Source organism: Gossypium arboreum, chromosome 9, assembly GCF_025698485.1.
Source record: "Gossypium arboreum isolate Shixiya-1 chromosome 9, ASM2569848v2, whole genome shotgun sequence".
Lineage (NCBI taxonomy): Eukaryota > Viridiplantae > Streptophyta > Magnoliopsida > Malvales > Malvaceae > Gossypium > Gossypium arboreum.
The window spans coordinates 64401369-64419551 of NC_069078.1; the positions used below are offsets into that span (position 1 = coordinate 64401369).

Consider the following 18183-nt stretch of genomic DNA (forward strand, 5'->3'; position numbering starts at 1 on the left):
AGATCTGATGTTAAGATCTCGAGAGGAATCGTTCGAGTAAAAAGATCAGATAGCCAAAATGATAGAGATGATGACAGCTTTGGTCAAAGGAAAAGGACCTATGCAGAGCCCTAACATTATGGAGCCTCAGTCGAGAGTTAATCATGATCAGGATCTGCTCTATCCCCCAGAATTCACTCCACCTCACGCCCATGCAACGCAAAGAGGATATCCTCAAGGGGAACCTGTAAGCTTGGAGCAACGACCTACACCCTCTGCTCATCTAGGGCAAGGTATATTCGTATCGAACCCAGGAGCTAATCCTGCCGATCCCAATATTCTAGATTTGGATGACCCGATAGAGATAGCCAGGTTGAAAATGGATGATCATGATGTTCAGGATAAGTAAAGGAGTTTGGAAGAAAGACTCAAAATGATAGAAGGTACTGAAGCCTTCTCTGCATTGAGTGCCAAAGAGCTCAGTTTGGTGCCCGATTTGGTTCTGCCTCCAAAATTTAAAGTGCCCGCTTTTGAAAAATATGATAAAACAAAATGTCCAAAGGCACACCTTGTCATGTTTTGCTTGAAGACGACTGGTTACGTGAATGAAGATACATTGCTAATACACTATTTCCAAGATAGCTTGGTCTGATCGGCTCTTCGATGGTATAATCAACTTAGTAGAGAAAGGATTCGATCATGGAAAGACTTGGCATCAGCATTTTGCGAACAATATAAGCATGCATCCAACATGGTGCCTGATCGACTAACTTTGCAGATGATGGAAAAGAAGCCAACGGAGACTTTTAGACAATAAGCACAAAGATGGAGGGATATCTCGACCCAAGTAGAACCCCCATTGACCAAAACTAAAATAACGGTCCTCTTCATCAACACTTTGAAAGCACCGTTTTATGATAAGTTGGTAGGAAGTGCCACGAAAGACTTTGCAGATATTGTAATATCTGGGGAACTTATAGAAAATACCATCAAAAGTGGAAGGATGGAAGGTTCCGAGAGCTCGAAAAGGGCAGCACCTGTAAAGAAAAAAGAGGCAGAAGCCTATATGGTGGGAACTGAGAATTACTACACTTCTAATCCGTATCCAACCCAGCCACGACCTCGATATCGCCCACCTCCAAACTTCTATTATCCTCCCCAAAGCCCTTACTATCAAGCACTATCTCATTACCCTTCTTACCTCGTCTATTTCGCAAATAACCAAAGACCAGTCACTACGTTCCCACAGAATACCATGCTAGCTCAAAGCCAACCTAAAGATGAACAAAGACCGACAAGATCCAATCCTGAAAAACCCCAGTTCACCCCAATTCCCATGTCATACGGAGAGCTGTACCCAAAACTATTGGAAAAACAATTAATATCCCCATATTATATGGCACCCTTGAAGCCTCCATACCTAAAATGGTACGATCCTAATGCCAGTTGCATGTACCACGCCGGAAACCAGGGGCATTCTACAGAAAATTATCTAGCCTTTAAAAGGAGGGTTCAAGGTCTCATTGATGCAGGCATCTTACGATTTGATGGTACTAACAATACAACTGAAAATCTGCTCCCTAACCATACTAAAGGGAATGTGAGCACGATGACCGAGGAAGACAAGTGGCGAACCAAAAGTTATGTTTCTGAAATAAAGACACATTTACAAAAGATATGGAAGATGATGGTTGAAAATGGGCTATTCTGTCACCCCTGCAGAATCTTTAAAGAAGGAAGTATAAAAAGTCAATGTTTTTGTGACTTCCATGGTATTGAAGGGCATTACATTCAGTATTGTGAGGAATTTAAAAAGTTACTTCAAGACATGATGGACAACAAGGAGATTGTGATCTTTAACAAAGAGGCCGATGAGGGAGAAGTATGCGCTTCTGATAATCAATCATCAAGTTTCCCTTATAGCGCCGATCGACTATTTGTGATTTATTACGATGCAAAAAAGGAACAAGTGAAACCGAAGATGATAATTGAAATACCATCTCCTTTCCCTTACAAAGGCAACAAGGCGGTACCATGGAAATACGATGTCAACATTATCACACTTGAAGGTGAAAAACCCAAAGCCACGACTGGAAGTGTTGGTGAAGTAGGACATTTTACTCGTAGTGGGAGATGCTATTCTAAAATGGTTGAACCAACGAAAAAGACGAGTGACTCGAACCAGAAAGGAAAGGCACCAATGCATAAGGCCGAGGTTGAACTTGAGACTCCGTCCGAACAAGATGTTAAAAGGCCTGTGAATGAAGAGGAAGCACGTGAATTCTTGAAGTTCATCAAACATAGTAAATATAACATCGTGGAACAGATAAGCAAACAACCGGCATGAATCTCGGTATTATCTCTACTGTTGAATTCAGAACCACATCGGAATACTTTGCTGAAGGTGTTAAATCAAGCTTACGTGGCAAGCAATATATCTGTCGAAAAGCTTGATAGGTGGGTGAATAACCTGAACGCGGATAATTTTATTTCTTTCAGTGATGACGAAATACCGCCAAATGGTAGGGGCTCCGTAAAAGCATTGCACATCACAACCCATTGTAAGGGTTACATAATACCAAATATACTCATTGATAATGGGTCTGCACTCAATGTCATGCCTTTGGCCACACTCTCTAGAATTCCAATTGATCTATCTTATCTAAGACCTTGTCACTCCACAGTAAGAGCATTCGATGGGACAAGACGAGAAGTCATGGGAAAAATCAAAATTCTTCTAGAAGTGAGCCCATATATATATGACGTCGAGTTTCAGGTCATAGACATCACGCCTTCATATAATTGCCTTTTAAAAAGGCCTTGGATCCACTCTGCTGGGGCAGTTCCTTCATCTCTCCATCAAAAAGTGAAGTTTATCATGAATGGTCTTTTGGTCACTGTCGTGGGTGAGAAAGACATTGTCGCATCTATCTCTGCCGATACACCATACCTCGAAGTAAGCAAGGATGCAATAGAATGTTCTTTTCGTTCCTTCGAATTCATCAATGCTACGTTCATTGCTGAAGGAAATGAAATTCCCATGCCTAAGCTATCAAGGAATACCAAGATGGGGATTAAGCTGACTGTGGGAAAGGGAGACCGAGCGAGGAAAGGTCTGGGAAGATATCAGCAAGGGATAGTTAGAGCTCTAAAACCAGTGCCCATAAAGCTCGATATGGTATAGGGTTTCAACCAGATAAACGACAAAGAAGAAAATAGTTACAGAAAGATCGAGAAAGGCAGATTGCAAGAGCCTTAGGCCGAGAATTAGAATGGGAGCCCATAACGTACCCTCCTTTGTCAAAAGCATTTACATCTGCAGGAATGATATACCCCGGGCAAGATAATCCACGAAGCACGCTGTTATTAATTGAAAGGGGTCTTCAGAATGTCAGTATAAATGTCATTGACAAAAGAAATGACGCAATTAAAGATGTTTCAATGATACGCTATTGTCCTCCTGGATTTGTTTTGAACAATTGGACTGCTGTGGATCTCCTTGTAGTTTCTAAGTCTTTTCCAGAGTAATGCTCATGTTAACACTCTTCTTTTTGTGTGCCCCTACGTAATAATAGGGATTCTTTTGTAAGAGCTTATGATTTGCTCTTTATCATTTAAATTAACATTAATGGAGATGCATTTTGTCATGGTCTTTTCATTCTCATTAACTTCATACTTTTTCCCTCTTCTCACAGCCTGTCATTGCACATATCTCACATCATTCCATTATGCTTGTTGGTCCCAATACTTTGATGCTCCTCTATAGTTTTCTTTTCCATTCAACTTTCAGGTGCTCAGATATCAACGATATGAACAAACCCGTTACAAATCTTGAAATCGATTTCGAGAAAGCTATTTCTTTAGGAGAGTTCGAAGCTGAGGAAAATGTTGAAGACTATATCTCGTCTTCTGACTTACTAAGAATGGTAGAACAAAAAGATAAACAGATTCTACCTCATCAAGAATCTGTTGAGATAGTAAATTTGGGAAATGAAGAAAAGAGGCAAGAAGTAAAGATTGGGACCTCCATTTTAGATAACACCAAACATGATTTGATCGCTTTGCTTCATGAGTACAAAGATGTATTTGCATGGTCGTATCAGGACATGCCAGGATTGAATGAGGATGTAGTGGTCTATAGACTCCCATTGAAACTAGAATGCAAATCCATTCAACAAAAGCTAAGACAAATGATACCTGAAATGCTGTTAAAGATAAAAGAAGAAGTCAAGAAACAGTTTGACGCTGGCTTCCTACAAGTCTCCAAGTTCCCAGAATGGGTAGATAACATAGTCTCAGTACCGAAGAAAGACGGCAAAGTACGAATGTGTGTGGATTATCGCGATTTGAATCGAGCAAGTCTAAAAGATAATTTTTCTTTGCCACACATCGATACATTGGTGGATAATACAGCCAAACATTCATTGTTTTCGTTCATGATGGATTCTCGGGTTATAATCAGATAAAGATGGCTCTTGAGGATATGGAGAAAACTACGTTCGTAACGATGTGGGGAACATTCTGTTATAAGGTGAAGCCGTTCGGATTAAAGAACGCTGGGGCAACATATCAGAGGGCCATGGTAATGTTGTTTCATGACATGATGCACAAAGAAATAAAAGTCTACGTCGATGATATGATCGCCAAATCCAAGGGGGAAAGAGAGCATGTTGGGAACCTCAGGAAGTTGTTCGAAAGACTGAGAAAGTTCCAGCTGAAGCTTAATCCAGCCAAGTGTACGTTTGGGGCTATCTCGGGAAAATTGCTAGGTTTCATCGTCAGCGAGAGAGGCATTGAAGTTGATCCAGATAAGATAAAAGCCATACAAGAACTACCACCTCCGCGCACGCAAAAAGAAGTCAGAGGATTTTTAGGGAGGTTGAACTACATCGCTCGGTTCATTACTCAACTTACCAACCAGTGTGACCTAATTTTTCGACTCCTTCGAAAACATGATCCAGGAGAATGGAACGAAGAGTGCCAAATGACTTTTGACAAGATAAAACAGTATTTGTCTAGTCCCCCGGTGCTAGTACTGCCAACTCCAAGAAGGCCGTTAATATTGTATCTGACTGTGTTCGAAAATTCAATGGGTTGCGTACTGGGGCAACATGATGAGTCAGGGAAAAAGGAAAAGGCGATTTACTATCTCAGCAAAAAGTTCACCGAGTATAAGGCAAAGTACTCGTCAATTGAAAAATTCTGTTGCGCTTTAGTTTGGGTAGTTCAGAGGCTCAAGCAATATATGTTGCATCATACGACATGGTTAATTTCATAGCTAGACCCAATAAAGTACATGATGGAATCACCTACACTCTCAGGAAGAATTGCACGATGGCAGATCCTACTATCAGAATACGACATCGTCTATGTGAGCTAAAAGTCGATAAAAGGGAGTGCAATAGCTGATTTCTTAGCAACTCGAACAATAGAGGAATATGAGCCATTGAGATTTGATTTCCCAGATAAAGACTTGATGTGCATTACAGAAAAAGAGTGCGAGTCATCAAAAGAAAAATCATGGAAGATGAGCTTTGATGGCGCATCGAATGCCTTGGGGCATGGGATTGGAGCAATTTTGGTATCACCAGAAGGGAATCATTTTCTGCCACTGCCAGACTGAATTTCTTCTGTACCAATAACATAGCAGAATATGAGGCCTGTATCATGGGACTCGTGCAGCTATTGAATGAAATATCAAAATTCTAGAAGTGTACGGAGACTCAGCGCTAGTGATTCACCAAATCCGTAGAGATTGGGAAGTGAAGGATTTGAATTTGGTTAAATACAGTGATCTAGTGGCGGAACTAATCAAATAATTTAAAGAAGTAACTTTTAATTATCTCCCACGAGAAGAAAACCAATTGGCTAATGCCCTAGCCACTTTGGCTTCAATGTTTAAAGCAAATAGAGAAACAGAAATAATGCCTCTCCAAATGAGCATATATGAGGTCCCTACGCACTTTTTTAGCATTGAAAAAGAGGCAGACGGACGGCCATGGTTCCATGATATCTTAGAATATATCAAGAATCAAAGGTATCCTGAACAAGCAAATGAGAACGACAAAAGAACAATCAGAAGAATGGCAGCGGGATTTGTTCTTGACAGGGATATCCTGTACAAAAGAGGAAAAGATCAAATGCTCTTGAGATGCATGATGATGCTGAAGCTAGAAAAATACTTGAAGATGTCCATGAAGGAATTTGTGGGACGCATGCCAATGGTTTCACTATGGCCAGGAAGATTATGAGACTCGGTTACTGCTGGCTGACGATGGAAAGCGACTGTATTAGTTATGCACGAAAGTGCCACAAATGTCAAATTTACGGTGATAAAATTCATGCAGCCCCTTCGCCCCTTCACGTTATGACTTCTCCATGGCCTTTTTCTATGTGGGGCATGGATGTTATAGGGTCAATTTCCCCAAAAGCTTCTAATGGATACCAGTTTATTTTTATGGTTATTGATTACTTCACAAAATGGATAGAAGCCGCTTCGTTTGCCAATATGACGAACACCGCAGTTTGCAGGTTTTTGAAAAAGGAAATCATTTGTCGATATGGTTTGGCTAAAAAAATCATTTCATATAACGCCTTGAATCTGAACAACAAGATGATAAAGGAAGTGTGTGAGCAATTTCAAATAAAGCATCATAACTCATCACCCTATCGCCCGAAAATGAACAGAGCTGTTGAAGCGGCCAACAAGAATATTAAGAAGATTATTGGAAAAATGACAGAGATATATAAGGACTGGCATGAGAAACTACCATTCGCTTTGTATGCATATCGCACATCTGTACGGATATCTACGGGAGCAACTCCTTTCTCTCTGGTCTATGAAATGGAAGCCGTGCTACCTATCGAAGTTGAGATCCCCTCTCTACGAGTCTTAATGGAGTCGAAACTAGAGGAAGCAGAGTGGGTTCGAACCCGATATGACCAGTTAAACCTTATCGAAGAAAAATATTTGAAGGCAATCTGTCATGGACAGATGTACCAGAAGAGAATGATCACGGCCTATGACAAGAAAGTACGACCAAGAGAATTCCACGAAGGAGAACTCGTGCTGAGAAACATTCTCCCAATACAAAAAGACCTGCGAGGAAAATGGGCACCAAATTAGGAAGGACCATACGTCGTAAAGAAGGCATTCTCGGGTAGAGCTTTGATTCTCACTGAAATGGATAGGAAGGAGTTACCTAATCCAGTGAATTCAGATGTTGTAAAAAAATATTATGCCTAAAAAAAAAGAGATCAAGGTGAAAACCCAAAAAAGGTGTCTTGATGAACAAAAAAGATCAAGGTGAAAACCCGAAAAGGACGTCTTGATGAACAAAAAAGATCAATGTGAAAACCCAAAAAGGGCGTCTTGATTAACACAAAAGATTAGGATGAAAACCCGAAAGGGCGTTCTAATGAAGCAAACACTGGGCTTAAAAAGCAAGACGTTTTGAACAGTGGGTCAAACAGCGAGACTATAGTATTTGAAGCATTTCAGAAAGCTTGAGATCTTCTACGCAAGAAGCCATGGTTGAAAAGATTCTTATTAAGAAACATGGAAGAGTTCATATGTTGAAAATCTAAGCATTTTTATCCGCTGAATCCCCTTTCTCTTTATGACACTTTTTTACTATCAGTGGTTAACTTTCTTTGTTTGCTACATTTGAAATAAATAAATGTAAGGTATTCCTTTTGACCCTACCTGATCATTTTCATGCATCTCATTATATGGTTTATTTAAATGACAAATAGTGAAATGACATACACTGGACAAAAGAAATGTTGAGCATTACCCGAATAAGAATTTGATAAGTACAAGAGTCTCAAAGTAAGGGCAAAGTTCAACCAGGGGCAAAAGAGTGATATCTGAGAAACGCAGATTACTTGTAAAGCTTGGGTACAAAGCCTGAAGAGAAAGTAAAGAATCGAAGCAATGAATGCAGATAATTACAAAAATCGTAACAAAAAGGGAGATATGACAAACAAGCCCAAAGCACATAGCATAATCATGTAGGCATAAAGGCATTTAAGACAAACATGTGCATATCATGATAACATCATGCATGACATATACAGGTACTCCAGTAGAGCAAGAGGATGTAATGATAGCTGTACTGAATCAAAGGTAAAGACACCTGAGTTCCACCAGATGACATGTTTTGGTATTCTGATGTTCTTATTTCTGTTTTCAAAAATCAACTCATATTGTGAGAAGTGAGTTGAGTCTCAAGACAAGTTGAGGTATTTTCAATTTCTGTCTTTCAAAAAAATCAATTCATATTGTGAGAGGTGAGTTGAGCCTCAGGACACGCTGAGGTAATTTTAATTTTTGTTCATTAAAAACATCAACTCATATTGTGAGATGTGAGTTGAGCCTCGGGTTACACGCTGAGGTATTTTTAGTTTCTATCAACTCATATTGCGAGAGGTGAGTTGACCCTCAGGTCAGATGCTGAGGTATTTTCAATTTCTATTTTTTTAAATTAGGTTTTTCAAAAATCAACTCATATTGCGAGAGGTGAGTTGAGCCTCGGGCCACACGTCGAGGTCTTTTCAAATTCTATTTTTAATTTCTGTTTTTTTTAATTTCTGTTTTTCAAAAAAATCAACTTATATTGCGAGAGGTGAGTTGAACCTCAGGACACGCTGAAGTATCTTCAATTTATGTTTCAAAAAAAAATCAACTCATATTACGAGAAGTGAGTTGAGCCTCGGGTCATACGCTGAGGTATTTTTAGTTTCTATTCGCCAAAAATCGACTCATATTGTGAGAAGTGAGTTGAGCCTTTTAGTCTCTGATTTTTCAAAAAATCGACTCATATTGCGAGAAGTAGGTTGAGCCTTTTAGTCTCTATTTTTCAAAAACTCAACTCATATTGCGAGATGTGAGTTGAGCCTCAGGTCACAAACTGAGGTATTTTCAGTTTTTTACTTTTTTTCAAAAACTAACTCATAATCCAAGAGATGAGTTGAACGTCAGTTTGTACGCCGAGTTATTTTTTATATCTGTTTTTCAATAAAGAATAAAGATTAGAGCTAATCGAATATATAGATTTGGCCTCCTTGAAGTTGCAGTGGAGTAGGTTGAAATTACAAGTTGTAGCGGAACCCTGAAGTTGTAGCGGAACCCTGAAGTTTTAGTGAAGCGGATCGAAGATATTAGATCTTATCTCCCTGAAGTTGTACTGGAGCAGCGAAGCAGATCGAAGCTAGGAACCTCATACCCCTGAAGAAGCGAGCAAAGTGAAGCTACGAGTCATATCTCTGAAGTTACGGTGAGGTAGATCAAAGCTATAAGATGTGGTGGACGAGAATGAAGCTACCTGAAGAAGAGGAGCACCAAAGAAGTCAAGACTTAGTGAAACTGGACAAATTTGGTCTTCCTTAAATGTCTTTGCTCTATTTTCGTTACACGATAATGAGAAAAGAGAGGCAGCTGTAGAAGGCCCAAATTGCCCGGGCCCAAATACAAATAACCCAAAACCTAGTTACAACCAGGCCCACTACCCAATTACAATAACTAAACCTACCCAACCCCAATACCCAAAACTAACCCAAACAACAAACCCAACAGAAGCCCACCTAAGCTAGCCCAATCCCGAAACCCTAGCCCCCCTAAAGCTGCCAGCCACCGAACCTCCCCACTTGCCTCTGCCACCACCTGCCTGCTGCAGCACCGGCCACCAACTCGGGTCACCTCCACCGCCTCTGCACCTGCAACCATTAAAATGAAAGGACAAAAAGTAGAAAAAGAAAAAAAGCACTTGTAAAAGGCTATAAAAGCCATCAAAAAATAATGTAAGGGACCGGGCAATATATAGATAAAAAAAACACTGGATTTTTTAGGCAAAGCAGAGATTCTAACAATATAAAAAAAACACAAGAACAACACCAATCGGGCAACCAAAACACCAATATCAAAAGCCTAAGGTGATTTAAATCTTTGCATTTTTATTTATTTTCGAATCATACATACATATATATTTTTTTCATAAATAGTACAATAAAAAGGAAAATAAAAAATAATATAAATTTTTTTACCTTTTTTGGCCACCGTGGCGGCGGTCCGGCGACCGGACGGTGACTGGCCCTAATACCGAAAATCGCCTCACTCTCTCCCTCCCTCTCCTCTTTTTTTTCTTTCCCTTGCTGCAAATGAAAATTTTAAAAAAATTTGGCCTTATATAGCCTCCCAAAACGACGTCGTTTTAGAGGCTGCCCTCTAACCCCAAAACGACGTCGTTTTGGCCTATACCCAATCCGTCCGACCCGACCCACTAGAGGATCCGCGTGTTTTTGTTTAATGGGTTATTTATGCGCGTGGTCCTTCCGTTTTTTATTGCTTTGCAATTAAGTTTCGATTTATTTTCAATTTGGCCCCATAATTTTTTGCGCTTTTCAATTTAGTCCCTGTTGATGTGCTGCATTTTAAGGGGAAGGAAATATTGCTGTTTCGGTCCCCCTACGTTTCACGCGTGTTCAAATAAGCCCTTTCTCTTTCTTTTTATTTCGAATTCGCACCAAAACTTCATTTTCGTTTCAAATTTAGTCATTTTTCCAGATTTAATTTGGTTTTTATATTTTTTGCCATTTTTAATATTATTTATTATTTTATTTACCATTATTTATATTATTATTATTATTATTATTAGTATATGTTTTATTATTATGTATATGCTTATGTAGTATTATTATTAGTCGTTTTTATTTCTAATATGTATATATTATGTAAATATTTTAATCTTGTATCATATATATTTTTCATATATGTTATGTATATATGTTATTTTTTTAATATTAATTTTTATTATTATATATTATTACGTATATATTTTAATATTATTAGTTATATATCTTTTATACTATTGTATGTATATTTCTAATCTTGTATTGTATATTTCAAACACCGTTATTATTTATATATATATATATGCGTATTTATGTAGTGTATAAATAGTTTTTTATATTATTATCATTTCTAATATATATATTGTATATGTTTTATATATATTATGTATATATTTTAATATTATTAGTTATATGTTTCTTATACTATTCCGGTACATATTTTTATATCATCTTATGTATATATTCTTAAATACTATGTTATATATATATTTTAATACCATATTATATATATATATTATTATTACATTTATTTTATACCTATTATATTTATTATTAATATTAGTACATATATTTTATTATACGTGTATATATATACTTTTTATATGGTATTATTTTCATATATCATTATATTTATTATACTTATTATTTTAACTATTGTTATTCAATAATTCATTTTAATATTATTATGCATTATTTGGTATACATGTATCTTTGTACATATTGTTATTTTTACTATACATATATAGTTTTATTATGGTGTCAATACATTTTTATTTTTATTTATAATTACTCTAATATCCTAATATTATATTATAATATTTTTAATCACCTCATTATTTTGCATCATTTATTTATTTATGAATTTTATTACAATAACATCGTCAAATTTTTATCATTGTTTTAGAAACATTTTTTTTATTTTTATTTTAATAAATAAGGCAATGTACCGATTTTAACATTAAGTCATTGATTTCATCGCTATGTTGGGTGAAATTTTTCGGCTCGTGTTAAAAACGGGACACCCTTCTAAAAAACCGAAAACTAAAAATTCTCATTTTTCAATCGGATCACGATTAAATATTAAATTGAACTCGTATTTTTGAAAAATTGAGACAACACATGTTTAACAAGATACCAACTTTGGGCGTCGCGAGGGTGCTAATACCTTCCTCGTGCATAACCGACTCCCGAACCCTATTTTTCTCTGGATTTTCTCGTAGACCCAAATTCAGCCTTCATTTTTGTTCATGAATAAATTTTCTTTTCTAAAAAAGAAGATTTATTAGGTGTCCGATCACACCTAGAAAAAAGATCGATGGCGACTCCTTTTTTTTAAAAAAAAAACTGAAATTCCATTTTTAAATAATCGCCTCAACTAGCGACCAAGGCAAAATTTTTACGTCGCTACACATACCATATACTTAATATACCAAAGTTCATAGGTACCAAGTGATAAGTAGATAATGTGACGATGTCTTCGAAGATCCCTGAATTCGAGCTAGCTTTTAATTCACTATAAAACATAGAAAAATAAACGATGTAAGCTATAAAGCTTAGTAAGCTCGTATGAAATAAACTCAATACAATCTCACAAATATAATTCAATAAATTGAATAAAACAACATAAAGCTTACTAACGAACAAACCTTTTATATGCTCATTTGCAAACTATATAATTTCATCCTCATATTTTTTATTCAATGCTAAAATAGTTTATACTCATACCTGTACCATCCCGTACAAATCTCATACACATTATATTCTTACATTTACCCATTGAACCATTCGGAATAGAATTCAAATACTCAAAGATCTCACACGATAAGTACTTATACTGTGGCTCTTAGCCAAATCAAGGTAACTTATCTCTGAAGTTTTGATATCATGGCACGAAGCCAAAATCAGCCGATATGCATGGCCCGAAGCCAAGCCGGTATATCTCGCACCCAAAGTGCTATATCATCACCTGAAGCCAACTCAATGTATCCCTTAATGACATGTCACTAGCATTCTAAACTATTCCTAAGGTTCAACTGTGATTTCGAATGTCGAATCATCATCGAATTTTTATCATTCATATCCACAGTCTCGTCTTCGCAATTTATGCAATATCAAAGCATATTAAATACATTTGCATAGAAATTTATCACATACGAACTTACCTCGGACGCTAAAATGGCGAATCGAGTCAACTATTCCGTAACTTTATTCTTTCCTTGATCTAAGTCCGTATTTCTCCTTTCTTGATCTAAATATATTCAAAATTGACTTATTAAATCATCTATTCATTCAATTTAATCCAAAACACACTTTAAAACACATTTACACTTTTTCCCTTAATATTTCACATTTTTCACAATTTAGTCCTCATTTCATAAAATCACAAATTAATTAAATTTCAATTAAACCCATGCTTGCCAAATTACTATTATGCCCCTAGAAGATCATATTTTTTATTTATTTCACATTTTAACCACTAACTTTACACATTTCATAATTTAATCCCTATTTTGTATTTTCACTAAAGATCACTTAACAAAACTTGTTTAACTAACAAATATTCAAAATCTATCATCAAACTTCAAAATACTCATGTATTCATTAATGGCATCATTCAAAGTTTTTAACAGTTTTGCAAATTAGTCCCTGGGCTAGCTAGTACTAGTTGCAACGATCTCAAAAACATAGAAATCACTAAAAACCGAATCAAAATTACTCACCAATTTAGCTTTTAAAGTGACCAAACCCTAGAATGCTCCTATGGCTTCTTCTTCTTCTAATTTTTGATGGATGAAAACATAGAAAAAGATGACCACTTTGTGGTTTTGTTATTTTACTTATTTAATTAACCAAATTACTAAATTAACCTTTAATATAAATCATTTAAATCATCCATTTAATGTCTAATTTTGTCCAATTACTATCAAAATGGTCTAATTACTACTTAAGGACCTTAACTTTAAGGTTCTATAGCTATTATACACCTTTAGCTATTAGAACTCAAGTTTTTCACTTTAGCGATTTAGTCCTTTTTATCTAATTGACCAACTAAATGATAAAATTTCTCAATGAAATTTTCACACAATCATATATTCATGCTATAAACATTTAAATAATAATAAAAGAAATATTTCGACTTTAGATTTGTGGTCCCAAAACCACTGTTCTGATTTGACCAAAAATGGGCTGTTACATTTTCGGCATCGCACCATTCTCTATTTTTTGAGTTTTCCGTTACACACCTGATCGAATTTGGAGAACACTGCTATGCATACTCTTGAACCCTAAAATTAACATTCATAACAAACCAATTAACAATGATATATGAAATCAAACCACAATATACCAAAAACTAAACATTATTTCAACTACACAAACTAAACCTTCGGCCTTAGCACCAAAATCAGCCCCTTACAAACATTCGGTTACTTACCCCGATTTGAAACAATAATTCCTAACATGCACTAATGGACAAAGGAGAGTCTTGCATCTCTTGATTCTCACCTAACAAAAACACAAAAAGAATTAATACAAGGACTAATAGCCAACAAAATTTACCCACCTTTCCTACGAGATAACAACAAATAACCTCAATACGGAGAAAGTACAACCGATACTTACACCAGGATGGAAAAATAAGAAATTTCTCAAAAGCTCAGTACAACTGTTAACACAATGAAACTGACAGCACAACAAAGATGTGGTAGCAATCACAATAACAAGAACGAAAGAACGGTAACAGAGAAAAGCGTAAAATGCAAGAAAGAAAAGGGAACAAGGCAGAAAGAGAGTACAAAAACGCAAAAAGAGAGAATAGCCAGAGGAAAGAAACAACAGATATTCAACAACAAAAATAGAAAAGAGGAATGTAAGAAAAAAGAGGAGAGAGGAACGACAGATTGAGGAGAAAATCAAGAAAATAAGTTGGGATAATTTTCAAAAAGAAAACTACCCATATCCCTAGTAACACCCACTAAATCTGATTAGTTATCCTATCAGATTTACCTTAGAATTCAAAATAAAATATAATTTCCTCTGTACACACATGAGGATTCAAACACAAAACCAAAGGATAAACTGAAGCCTTACTACTGAACCAACAAACTCATTCTTACTATCAATTGAACGAAAATATTATTTATGCCAGATGATCAATGATAGGGGTTAGGACTAAAATGACAAAAACTCAATAGAAAGGTTTGAACCCAGAAGCTCACACACACAAGTACAACACCTATCCACTGAACCTGATTAACTAATTTGACAAAATTTTCACAATCTTAACTTAATTTCTTTTAACCCGATTTTTGGGATGTGACATCGCAAGTCAACTAATCTTCCAAACTTGAAAGTTAGCAACTTGGTTAAATTGACTTTAATAAATTTTACCCGATCCGTGCATGTATCACATCCTAATACAATACTAGCATCCAACTAAGACGTTGGCATCTATATTAAAACATTGGCATCCAATAGCCATAACTAAAAGTTTGTTTCAAATTCCAAGTTTGTTTTTCCAATATAGTACTAAGACGTTTGCATCCAACGGCCATTATTAAAAGCTTGTAAGTTTGTTTCAAACGTTTTAAAATGGAACAATGTGTCTATGCAGTATACTAAAATATATTTTGTAAATACTTTATATATGTACTAAATTATATTACGTGCAAATACTATATATATAAATATGAATTAATTAAACCTTTATATATGCACTAAATTATATTACGTGTAAATATAATTATAATTAAATAACTTATTACCGCCTATACATTAAATTATTTAAAATTTCTTATTAGCTAACTTATTAATAGATTTAAACTTTGACAAATTTTAATGGTTATTAGGGTTATAATTAATTTATTTTAAGCTTGTACATCGCACAAGTAAAAAACTTGTAATACCCTATGCTCGACCTTTAATTATAACCCTAATAACCATTGAGAGTTATAAAAGTTTTAATCTATTAATAAGTTTTGTAACATTCTTATGTGTACATGTGTTACAAGTTTGAATATATTAATAAGTTAGCTAATAAGAAAACTTGTAACATTATGTTAATTTGATTAGAAAGAGTATTTGTAACATTCTTGTATACACATGTATGTGTGTGTGCATATATGTACATTTGTACCTTTGATTCGAGTATAGTATGCTTATGTATAACATTAACTAAGGTTTCTCTCATTTCATACATACTCTTATAAATGTTGTTTATTTGAATAACAATCACTAAATTATTTATATCTTAGTCTACAAAATTTGAAATTAAGATTCAATTCTTGTTTTTTAAAACTAGACTTAATGAAATTTTTACCATGAAAATTTTAGAATTTCTACTTAAGCCAATGAATATAGTTTTTTTTCTTCAAATCTTCCCCTGTTCTACATCTAGTCAACTTTGACTGTAACACCCCTTACCCGTATCCAAGGCCGAAACAGGGTACGAGGCATTACCAGACTTAACCATACACATAGACGAAAATCAGGCCATAAAATTTCATTTAATTTAAAACTTTTCGAACACATGCATAGACTCATATTTAAAGACATATAACGTGGCATAAATGAGCACTTACACATCCATAATCATGCAATAACAAAAAAAGCTAACTATATCATCACATCAAAACATAGGACATGGCATGATTAATTAAACTTACAAACCATAATGGATAAGGACCACATCTCATGATCATATACGATAACTCAATGCAGACTGATACGTATGGTCAAAGTCATAATAATAATACATATCACAAACCAACTTCCTATACATGCCACTCACTTGATATTTCTAATATTTGAATTAATTCTCCAAAAAATGATAGCTTGATAATGTGATTTTGCCTCCAACGATCTCCAACCCCGAGACGACCTGCCAAAACTGAAGAAGTAGAGAGGAGGGGTAAGCTTTACGCTTAGTAAGTCCTTATGAAGTTAATAAGCAATTACCCACATGTTTTTTTTTAAAAGGTAAAACAGCATAATAAACACATTTCACCTATGGGTATTTTTCCAAATATAAACCCTAGGTTAAATTATTGCTAGAATAAGCTTAACCAAGTTACCGAGATTTCATAAATGTAAAGAACTTTAAATACGGCGCTAGGGAGCACTTACAATCGAGCTTGGGAGTTTTGAACAAACCTTAACCATGGCTGCTGCTAGTAGAAACGGTTGAATGAAGAAGATGATAGCTAATTTGGCTTATTTCCCTTTTTTAATTCTTTTAATTACTAGTTTACCAAAATACCCCTAACTTAAAAATATTTTATTACACCCATTTCATGTCTATTTTTTTCCAGCAATTAACCAATGGTCTAACTACCATTTAAGGACCCTCAATTTAAAATTTCATAACAATTGGACACCTTTAGTATGTAGAACTCAACTTTTGCACTTTTTATGATTTAGTCTTTTTGACTAAATTAAGTGCCCGAACGTCAAAATTTTTGAACGAAATTTTCACGAAATTATTCTGTGAAATCGTAGACCATAAAAATATAATAAAAAATAAAATTTTCATCGTCGGATTTGTGGTCCCGAAATCACTGTTCTGATTAGGCCCAAAATCAGGGTGTTACAACTCTCCCCCGCTTTAGGGATTTTCGTCCCCAAAAATCTTACCGAAAAAGTGGTCTTCACTTAGATTCATCAATCTCATACTCGATACCAAAGTACCTTCACTCAGGCGGTGCCTCCAATACATCTATTTAATTTCTCATATGATCTGAAAGCTTACGGACTCAACTCCCAATTGTTCTTAAATTTTCAAAGGCTTCTCAGTTTCCCATGATATCATGACATAAAACCAGGATCTCAATTTGGTTTATGGAGACTAGAATTCCAAGAAATCCAACAATCAAAGGGACCTGCACTCTTCCGAAATAATCATACAGATTTTAATCATCGATAAATCACAATCCAATAACATCTGAATCAAATTACAGTACACGTCATTGCTCTCTGAATGAATAGGCAAATTTTCACTGTGAGCTTCGTACAGTTCTTTCTGTATAAGCCTCGGAATAATAATACCATGAATCAGATCCAATCTGAAATTCAACATCAGAAGTCGATCCTCACTGTACTCTTTTAGTTTACTACTCACTATCACATTTACCTCTTTCCGTTACGAAAATAATTATAATATAGCCTCGAAAATAATCCTTCTCATTCTCATCCTAATATCAATACTGGCAAAGATAATTCTGGTAGATCCTGATGGTCGACTTTAACCCCATCAACAACTCAAATTTTCTGTGACATCAAATGCTCCAAACTATCACATTACCTTATTTTCTTGAAACACATCACCCTTCATACAACAGTGCATTACTGAAAATTAGGAAATCTTTACTCAATGCAGATAGTCCAGTTCAGACGCTTTGGTTAGCAATATTCTCATTTGTCCAAACCTTGCTAACATGTAATAAACTTTTCAGCTTTCGCAAGATGAAAACTTTATCATTCTTAGTAGCTTTAACTCATATCAAAATTTTCTAAGAGATATACACTTCTCGTTCAGACTATTTGCCTTTTACCCGTAAATAAATGAAATTCTATTAT

At 35.4% G+C, this 18183-nt stretch overlaps 1 protein-coding gene across 1 annotated transcript; it reads left to right on the forward strand.

The window, feature by feature from the left end:
* Positions 1–982: 982 nt before the first annotated feature.
* On the forward strand, positions 983–2326 carry LOC108455611 (uncharacterized). The gene has a single exon (XM_017754151.1). It carries the CDS (start codon positions 983–985, stop codon positions 2324–2326), a length of 1344 nt encoding a protein of 447 aa, XP_017609640.1.
* Positions 2327–18183: the final 15857 nt, after the last annotated feature.

Coding starts and splice junctions, on each gene's coding strand:
- LOC108455611 (XM_017754151.1), top strand. CDS start 983: ATGGAAGGTTCCGAGAGCTCGAAAAGGGCAGCACCTGTAAAGAAAAAA.